Consider the following 10,135-nt stretch of genomic DNA (forward strand, 5'->3'; position numbering starts at 1 on the left):
GTACTTGAACAAAAAATTGACAACACCAAAAAAATCCAGGTGGAAATTGAAACTCTTACGAGCCATAGTGCCACGAGAAATGACATTTTTATTTAAGAAAGCCCATAAAATATTTACAAACTTTCAAAACTCATGAGGCAGCTGGATCACAGGTGATGTATTTGCCACCTCGTGTGATTATGTGTCAAACAACCTGAGTCCAAGTTTGTTGAACCTGAGATGTGATTACTAGATCTATCACTTTTTCTCAAGCATATCCAGGTTGCATTATCAAAAAACTTGCCCCGTGCCTACCCCTGCCTTTTTCTTTACAGTTATTCCATCAGTTTTGTTTTTCAAACAAACACAGGTAGATGGTGATGGATACTGAAGTATCTTTATCTGGCCAAACACCCCTCTGTCCTTCAGGGCTCTGTTCTCTCTTGCTGCCAGCTCCCCATCAAGGTAGGCCTGATTCCCACCCACCCCACAGATGACTTGTGATCTGTATGGATCAACCATCCATTTCACAGCCTGAGGCCTTCCGGGGAGCAGCACTCAGCATGGCTCAGCTGCAAGAGCAGGGCTGGCAAGCGAATAACTAAAGCAAAATGCTGCAGCTGATTAGAAAAAACACAGGGTGCAGGCCTTGCCCCCACTGGGCCTCTGGAGGTACAAGCCAGGGTCTGCACAAACTCTGCTATTGCTAAAAAAAAAAAAAAAAGAACCTGAAAAAAATATCCTAAAATTACAAAGGGCAAGCACTTCTCCCTGCAGGTACTGGCAGAGCTGTGCTAATCTACAAAAACCTATCTATGGAGCTCTGCCATCCCTTTCACAGCTGTGGGAGATACTGAGACACTTCCACAGTATCTCAGAAGTTAAAAAGCAAACACCAAGAAAAGTTCAGCCTTCTAGAATCCGTGTTCTCCACGTGGAGGGCAGGAGAGCTCACTCACCCAGCTGGAGGGAGAGAAACAGAACGGGCATTAACAGCAGCAGAGCCACCCTCCACGGCAAGCCCTGAGCCCACCCAGCCCAGGGAGCCCGGCAGCTCCCGGGGACCTCTGCGCGTCCCCAGCGCCGCGAACCGCGCCCCGACACTGCCACCTGCCGTGCTCCGCGGCTGCCATCACCCTCCTTCCCGTGCCAGCGCCAGGGAGACATCCCAGGGGAACAGTGTGGGATAGCCCCTGGCGCCCCGCTCCAGCCCGCTCCTGATGGCACCTCCTGGGGTGGGATAACCAGCAGCTGCTCAGTGCTTGGAGCCAGCTGGGGCAGCAGGAAGGGCCTGTCCCACACGAGTGACCCATTTCTGGGATAACTCAGCGCTCTGGAGCCAAACTGAGTGAAGGGAAGGGCAGTGCTAAGTGACATTGCAGTGACACCATACCCTGCTGCCTGGCAGGGAACAGGGTGCTGAGTCCTGGGACACAGGGTGAGCCCAGCCCCTCTGCAGGTGGCTGCCAGTGCTGCCCATGGCAAGGCTGCAGCACAGGGGTGTCCTACAGACCTGCAGCTCCCCACAGCTGTGTCACCACTGTGGCCCAGAGTGGCAGGATCACAGCTCTGACCACTCAGACTCATTCTTGGGTACCGCCACATCTCACTACATGTGTGTCCTCTCCCCTTCCCAGACAGCTGAAGCCCTGGCCTCTACCCCACCTTGCCCATGAGCTGCACAGAATCCACCTATGCTGAAGCTCCAACAGTGAACAAACCAGATCTGACCATTTCTCATTGTTGCTCTCCTAGGGTTGTTTCTCAGGGACAATTCCTTTCCCCTTCCAGTTCTGCCAAGCTCTGGGGAGCCAAGGAAGTCGAGAGCAGAGAGCTCAGGATCAAGACATTCAGGATGTACAGCCATCAGAGCTCAGGTCAGGCTTTTCTTCCCTGAGGGCATGATTAACCCCAGTCTTACTGGCACAGCTCCCTGAAGAGACTGCAGGGAGGAGAGGAGCAGTCACAGCTCTCTGTTCCCTGGCTACTGTCAGAGAGGGGCAAGCAGAAGCTGTGACACCCCCTCAGGCACACCTTAGAGACGACTGACGTTCCCTCCTGACTTCCAGAGCACTTCAGGGAGCCTAGCAGACCACAGGCAGTTCAGAGCTAGGCCACCCCTCTGGGAATAACCCAGGCCAGCCAGGGGGGCAGCAGAGAGGCCGGCTGTGATTGCACCGAGCTGTTTGACAGCACTCACCATTTCATCAATGTAGTTGTGGAACTGCTGGTTCATGAAGTCCACAGTGACGTTGAAGGCACGGTGTAGAAGGGAGGGCACTGTATTCACAATTTTCTTAGTCAAGACCATTGCTAGCACCAACATGACCCTCTCCTGTTCCATGTCTGCGGGGATGGCTTGTGCAAGCTCTCTCACTACCCTTGACATGTGCCGCATTATCTCCTGTATGGAAGGAGGAGAGGGATCTCAGTGCAACAGCTGGGGGAGAAAAGGGTCTCAGCACAGCCTGCCAGGACTGCTGGTAACAGATGTGCTTCTTTCAGCAACCACAGGATGTCCCTCCCCTTCCTCCCAGGCAGGGCAGCCTGCCTGCTACATACCCTGAATGACAGTAAGGATCACTCTCTCTGAGCTCAGCTGCTCACCCAAGACAAAATGAAAGGGAAGCAGCACACCACCACTGGAAAATTTAGACAGCACCTTACCCACTTAGGATGCAACAGCCCCCTCCTCCCCAGGGTTTGCACCGAGCCTGTCAAGTCCTGAAATGGTAAAGGAATTCTGGGGCTCCCAGGAAAGGACAAACCACCACAGCGTAGATCTGGGCTACAAGCTTAGGTGGGGACTGGAAAAAGGCAGAGGAAGTTTCACAGAAAAGCCTTCACAGAAGGAAGAGCTAGTGAAGGTGTCCAAGCCTTGCTCCCAAGGTCAGTGGAAGATCAGTTTTCCGAAGACAGAAGAATATGCACACACTAAGCTATATTACTAATGTGAAGAAGCAAGGTCAGCAACTAGGTTTATATCTCAGTCTTATCAAAGACTAAAAGGTTAGGCAATAAATTTGAAGATCTGGAACTTAACTGGGTAGAGAGCAAGGCAGTGGGAGGGAGGAATGGTCAGACTTTGCTGGAATATGTGTAGTGATAAACCCTAGTAGAAAAACCCCACATCACAAAAAAACCAACCAAACAAAAGGATTCGTTAAAGTCATTCAATCCTGCCTTTTTGGCAAGAAGGTGGGTCCTCAGTTCTACAAGCATTAGCTTGTAGAGCATAGAAAACTTCATCACAGACAGAGAAAGCCAAACAAGCCAGAAAGCCACAGTTACCTTGAAGATGCCAAGAAGGCTCTGTGGAAGCAAACTATGGCCCTTGATCCAGATGTGGATCTAATCCTTAGACATCCTTCTTTTTCCTTTTTAACACAAGAGACTTCCAACTCTATTTCCCTTGCAGAGCAGCAAGGCATGTTAGATGCTGGGCCAACTGCATCAAAGAGGAAGAGGCCACCTGGAGAGGCCACCCCAGCAGGTCACCCATCCAGGCCAAACCCCCCTGCTACTCCTAGCACTGAGCAGTTATGGCACTAAAAAAGGGTCTCATGACTTGCTGTCTCTTCAGTGTTCAGTAACAAGCACAAGTCAAGGTTCCGGCACTAACCTGCTTGTTTTACCCACATGACAATCAGCAGGCACACAGGACTTGGCACCAAAGTCCAAAGATCTTAAGGACAAATACTAAGCCTTAACCAGACAGTTAATTTTCAAAGGTAAGTCACTGGGCCAACAGAACAAGGACAAAATGCCTCTGAAAGTCAGTCCTTTTCCACAGCTACCCACAGCTGTAATTACAGCATCTGCAGAAAGGAGATGAGCCCAAGGAACCAAATTTACACAGTAACTTCTGCCACAGGCTACAGAATCACCTCTAACAAATCTCCAAATGTAAGTGTTTGGGTTGAATTTTAAGATGGCAAGAATTAAATCAGCAAAATAGCAAAGATACAGAAGTCGCAAGCTTGCTGTTTTCAAAGTCACAGCAGGAAGGACGCACAACATTCAAAAGGGGAACTGCTAGCCAGGTGGCTTTTCACTCACCTCTCTGGAGAGATTCTCATTCAGAAAGTGCTGCACTAGATCATTTACTACATTTCCTTGGACATCTTTGTCCAGCTTGTCTCCAATCTCAGCGAGCTGAGCAGCGATGATCCGGATAACATCTTCATTTGTTGGAGCATCAGCCTCTGCCAACACGAAGCAGGATTTAGTCCACAGGCTGCAGCCAGACCAGGTTCAGTGCAGGTAAGCTGACCCACAGCATTTTGCTCATCTCCATTAGCAACCACCTTCTCATAGTGTATTCATGACAGCTCTAAACACAACTCCTTTACGTGAACCCAAGTTGCTTCACAGAGACAGTGCGCAAACAGGGTTTTTTATCTATGGTTTAGATAAAGTGCAGCCCAAAAAAATCACTGCAGGGGATATTAGAACATCTCCAGCCAAAATCTCAACAGAACAGCAACAGCTACATCCTGTCCAGAGAGGGGAATTGAGAAACTGTGCATGACCTTAAAAGTCTTTTCCACCCTAAATGATTCTAGGATTTATTGAAGTGACTGTTGTCATGACTTGTCTCTTAAGCACCATCTAAAATGGAGCATCTCATGGAACAGTTTGAGTTGGGAGGGACCTTGAAAGGCCATCTCGTCCAAACCCCCTGAAATAAGCAGGGACATCTTCAATGAGATTGGGTTCCTCAGAGCCCCAGCCAGCGTTAAATGTTTCCAGGGATGGGGCATCTACTACTGCCAGTGAGCAGCCTGTGCCAGTGTTTCACCACCCTCATTGTAAAAATCTTCCTTGCATCTAGTGTGAATCTGCCCTCTTTCAGTTTAAAACCATTACACCTTGTTCAATCTCCTTCAGGCAAAGCTTCCCACAGTCACTTCTGGCATGAGACCTACACAAATTTGTACAAGGGGGTCTATTTACTGCAGCACTTCCTCCTCACCCTGGTTGAGGTCAATGTGCCAAGCTGGCACACCCTGAGCAAAGGGCAATAGCCACCCTGCAGATGGCTAGTGAAGCAGGAAAAGGACCAGAAACCTTTTGAGTGAGGAACAGTTTCCACCACAGTGGTGGAGCAGAAAGGGATTCACCCAGTACCAGAACACGACTTGTTCCAAGATCCCAGCCCCAGTACTGACACTGCCTGAGGAGCAGCACGAGGCCCAACTTAACTGCTTTAATATCACACTTCTTGAGGGCAGCTATCATGAGAACCAGCTTTGTGCCCTTGTCCCGTGTGCAGACAAAACCCCGGGGTTACGGGTGCTCTAGAAATCCATGGCCAGATAAAGTCTGTCTTATCCCCAAGTGTTAAACTCCCAACCGACAGCCACACTGTGAAGTTTCTCAGTGGAGAAAACACTACTCCCTCTGAAACAGTCAACAGCCAAGACAGGAAAGGGGGAAAGAAAAACACCATGTTCAGACAGACATTTGGGATGGAGGAATGCACACTCACCTAGCTCACCGTTCTGCAGGTGGCCGCTCCGGTTGCCGTCACACTGAAGTTCAGAGTCATCATCAAAGCCTGGTCCTTGGAGACGAGGCACAAGACCCCCCCCTAGGTAACGCTCAGGCCCCCCCTGGCGACGAGGCACAATCCTCTCTCGGTCAGACAAAGGTGCCAGGGACCACAGCTGCTCTTTGAACTGGCAGTCAGAGGATGCCTCCAGGAAGGTGTACAGCAGGGCATGCTCCATCTGGAGAGATCCATTGATCGGAAATGTTAGGAAATCACTGTCAAGCCCGTGTCCCACTCAAAAGCTCTGCACATACGCTGTTTTCCAACCCTGAGCAGGTCTCTGTGGCCTCCTTTGGGCATCCCCAGTAGCATTAGCAAGATTTCAGCAAATGCATGCTAACTCCTGGATGTGCACCCGCACTGAACTGTCCCATGGTGAATGACAGATGGCTCTGCTCTTACCAACTGGCGGTGGAAGAGTCAGTTCACCTTCTCCTCGCACTCCCAGCTGTGGCAGTGACAGCAACCCTGATCTGAGCTCCTCCTCTGAAACACAAGTGTATGCAGCAAAAACCATCCACTTCCCCCACTCAGACATCTCTGTTTGGAAGGATTTTACCCCTCTCTTTGGGCACTGGGCATTGTATTTCCTGTGCATAAAGAAGGCAGCAGCTCCCCACTTCAATGTAATCAGAGCAGAGCAGTAACAAGGTGGGAAACAGAGATAGCAGATAGCATAAGCCTGCAAAAAAACCCAAGGTTCACATTTCTTCTCCCTCTCCGAAGGAACCTCAACTAGCTCCATAATAAACCTGTTCAGCTCCTCGTGCAGAGCCAAGCAGCTGCTCACAGTTATGCAGACTGTCTGCCTGTAAGAAAATACTTAGGCCTAATTTCATCTAGGGAGAAGAAAAATGGTTAAAGAAGGATGGCTTGCTATGCCAACTGCACAAGGTGATCTATGTGCAACCAGGATGAACTTGATAATTGATAGGGAATTTTGGGGAGTGGAACCTTGCAAGGCCATCTACCTAACCCTATCAGTAACACCATACAGGACCCACAGTGCCTGGGCAACAGTAGCACAACTGGGAAAAATGCACAGAGAGTAATTAAGGATGGGTTGTTTACTTGAGAGGAGACTGGGAAGAGAAAAGGAGGAACAAAGTCAACAAAAAGCAGAGTTCAGAAATGGAAACAAATGGAAATTAAGGTATATGATCAGTCAAAGATGAACAGAAGGCACATCTTCCATGATCTGAGCATGATGTTTTTACTTTAGTGAAGTTCCCCTGGTGACAGAAGCTCTCTGGGACACCCTCCAACAGTCCCCTTCAACAACCCACTGGACTAGTCATCAGCTTTATCTCAGATAAACTTTCTATCAGGTTATGTTTAAAAGGCTTGTGGGAGGGCAGAGCAGAGGGTTAGAATTGTATCCTAATACAAGCTGGGGTGAGGGAGGATGACAGACATTTCAGTAACAGTTCAATGTAGTTAATCAGATTTAAGTGTGAAAAATAGCACCTTCATAATTGTGTTTAAGGTTGCACAAAACAATGCAATAAATTGATCACAGTGCTGTGCCTATTAATTTGATTTATTAGTTTTAGCAGTTTGTAGCGTTATCAATAAACATTGTAGTCTCTTACATAGCTACATCTCCAGCCTGCAGTTTCAAGGGGGAGTGCCACAGAGAGATAACAAGGAAGCAGCTTGCAAACTACACAGTTCCATCCACTCCTCTGTGTTCAGAGCAGTGTCAGGGCCCCTGCAGGAACTCTGAGAAACATGAGAAGGACATGAGCCAACACTAGTGCACAAGAGAACCACTGGTCACTGCAAACAGCTGACTTCAGCCATGCTTGACTCTAACCTGTTGCATGATTGATTGAGAGACAGAGCAGCTCTTGTCACCCTCCGCTTCAGACCAGAACTCCTTGTCCTACAAAAGAGTAAGAAGAGTGTGAAAGAAAAAAAATAATTGCATAAATCCACATCTTGCAGCAGTGCTCGTGTGTCTGGCCATGTCTCACAGAAAATGACCTTTTTAGTGATGCACATCCATATTTCTAGAAAGCTGGCAGTCATGAAAAAGGGTTGAGAAATCCACAGCTGCCTCAGTGAGAAGGGCATGTGAATGTGAGTAAGGGGCATGAAACTCCTTCCTGCCACAGACATGTGCCAGACACTGGAGCGACATAACCTACAAGTGAGGCTTTAAAGCCAAGGTGGTGCTGGGGAGGAGAGGGACAACCCTCACACAGTGCCAGAGGTTGGAATGGAGAGCAGTGTTACCAGAGAGGAATTTGAGCACCTACTGAGAGCAGGTGAGCTGCTTGGCTCTCATGCACAGCAGCACAGTCTGTAGTGAAACACTCAGCTGACACCACTGCACACCTGCAGGATCTCAAGTGCCTCCCCCTGCCCCCGCGCCAGAGATACATGTGGATACTCAGGCTCCTTTCAGTACTTCCCAACAAATGCCAAAAATGGGGGGAAAGCACTAAAGATCCCAGACAGATGGCCTGCTAACCTGGGCTAGTGATGAATGATCCCGTTTCACAGTAACAACCCCTCGTAATTGTGTTTTAAATAACTAAGTGTGCTGGTGGAGAGGAAGGAGGAAGTGAAAGCAGAAATTAATTCAATCTCTGAAGCAAACCACAGTAATATTTCAAGAGACCTGCCCAACTTTTAAAGGCTCTTAAAAGTCCAAGGGCAAAACACAATCTCAAATACATTTAAAACACACAATAGCCCACAGGCACTGTATTAACCATGAGTCCTTCTTTTCAGAGTTGTTATGTCAGACTAATGGCTAAAACACAGGCTTAAGCCTTTGCTGCTTTGTATTTCCCTCTGTTCCATTCAAACCCCCATTGCTGCTACTCACCTCTACCCTAAAGAGTGCTGGCTGGGGAGAGTGCAGTTCCCTCTGTCCTCTTCTCTGGGACCTGACAGAGTTCTGAAACAGGTGAGAAGTGACCCTTCTCCTGGGTTTGACTTTGCTGGAGGAGAGACAGATGTTAATTCAGGTTAGAGAACTGGAAACAGAACTCTGGGATGAAGAGGAAAGTGGGGATTTAGCACTAAGTCTGTGGCAGGACTTTGGCTTTGTGCAAACTCCTCAGGAGTTATCCACACCAGCAATATTTCTGTAGGTTAGGTAAAGCCTCAGCTTGCACATATTCTGGTTTTATAGATAACATTTATTTTCAGTTCGAAGTAATTCAGACCAAAACCAAGGTGTCCATGTTACAACTGGCAAACAGTGGATATCCTGTGCTATTAACTCCTCTTGAGTTAAACACTACTTCCTGAAGCATCATGGCTTAGACCACAGGAAGCCTGAAGTAGTACCAAGCCTCCTCTGCCCACATCCCATTTGCTTGGAAAACCCCATTCATCACAGCAATATCAGCACTGCCATCCCTACCCAGCCGTAGCCTGTGCCAAAAGCTTCGTGTGGCACCACAGCAGGACTCCACAGCTGATCAGACAAACCCATGCTGGCTAATTTGGGCTGGGAGCAGCCAGCTGACTTTATAACACAAGTACAAACTGAACAGAGCTGCCCGTCTTTCAAGGTTCAAGAAGCTGCACCACCCTCTGATCACATCACCCTTCGTCGTGGAGGGGCAGATGTTCTCCCAGGCTTCTGGCAGAAGTGATGCAACACAAGCCACTCCAGCTGCAAGCTGCACACAAGTGGCCAGATGTGCTGGTGAGGCTGCCTGACTGACCAGCACCAATGAGATTCCTCACTCACCAAAGCCCTACAGCCAGAGCTCTTCCTGCCAAACGCAGCCCAACAGTGCTGGGGTGACCTACTTTTTCTCATTGTTGAGAATTCCTGTAAATTGCTGGAGGGAGAGCTGAGCATCGACAGATGGTGATAAATGGACTAAATAAAATATCATCCTATAGAGGGCCCAATGTAAGCTTTTCTTACAGCAAGAGGATGGAATAGAAATTGAAGTCAAGACGCTTCCTTGGGGGTTTGCCACCTGACACATTTTTCCAAGGCAAGCTCAGAATGTGGCTTTAACACCCAGATCCCCCACATTTTTTTTCACACTGTTTAATACTGGCAGGAAACTCATTTGGTTCAGTCTGAACACTCATGGGAAGAGGCCACCAAAAAGAGACACACTATTGTCTTTTCCCACTCCTTGCTTTAGAAAAAGAGGCGCAGATTGTTCCAGCCTGGGAAGGAAAAGCAACACACTGCTGCATTCCCAAAGCAGAAAATACAAGTCAAACAAAGCAGCACAGGTTTATTCTGGGCATGCCCACAAAGCCAGGCCCAGAAAGGCAGGGAACAGCAGCTTGGCACGAGCCTCTGCACCATCCACACCAGCTTACTTTACTGATAAGAAGCTGTGAGAGGAGCTCAAGCCCGGGCATGTTCCACACATCAGTTCCTGGAAGTGTGCAGGAAAGGTGCCTGTCTGTCTCTACAGATTCAAATACTGTGTTTTGAAAGCCCTTATGATTTTCAGAAAGAGGCAGATGCTCACATGCTGGTTAAAACAAAAAAAAAAAAAGTCCTCCCTGAGTGCTGGTTGCCCTGCACAGGTAGAACACCTTGACAAGACCTCAGTGCAGGGAGGAGAGACCTACAACGTGTGTGGTTCTTCCCGCAGGGATCATCTCAGC

The 10,135-nt window shown here is 48.6% G+C and overlaps 1 protein-coding gene across 5 annotated transcripts in view; it reads right to left on the reverse strand.

Annotated features, from left to right (window-relative positions):
* Positions 1–48: 48 nt before the first annotated feature.
* Positions 49–10,135, reverse strand: part of BID (BH3 interacting domain death agonist) — a 21,147-nt gene continuing 11,060 nt past the window's right edge. For 3 of the 5 annotated variants that reach the window (XM_017804752.1, XM_017804747.1, XM_017804750.1), the window contains exons 2-7: positions 8,370–8,484; positions 7,350–7,418; positions 5,471–5,711; positions 4,039–4,184; positions 2,180–2,383; positions 49–942 (exon numbers count right to left, since the gene is read on the reverse strand). In XM_017804752.1, the coding sequence (XP_017660241.1) occupies positions 931–942; positions 2,180–2,383; positions 4,039–4,184; positions 5,471–5,711; positions 7,350–7,358 (612 nt within the window). In that variant the 5' untranslated portion in view covers positions 7,359–7,418; positions 8,370–8,484 and the 3' untranslated portion in view covers positions 49–930. Of the gene's footprint in view, positions 943–2,179; positions 2,384–4,038; positions 4,185–5,470; positions 5,712–7,125; positions 7,256–7,349; positions 7,419–8,369; positions 8,485–10,135 lie in introns of all 5 variants that reach the window. The other 2 variants (XM_017804751.1, XM_017804749.1) reach the window with 2 other exon arrangements.

Source organism: Lepidothrix coronata, unplaced genomic scaffold (genome assembly GCF_001604755.1).
Source record: "Lepidothrix coronata isolate B3197 unplaced genomic scaffold, Lepidothrix_coronata-1.0 Scaffold10, whole genome shotgun sequence".
Taxonomy (NCBI): Eukaryota; Metazoa; Chordata; class Aves; order Passeriformes; family Pipridae; genus Lepidothrix; species Lepidothrix coronata.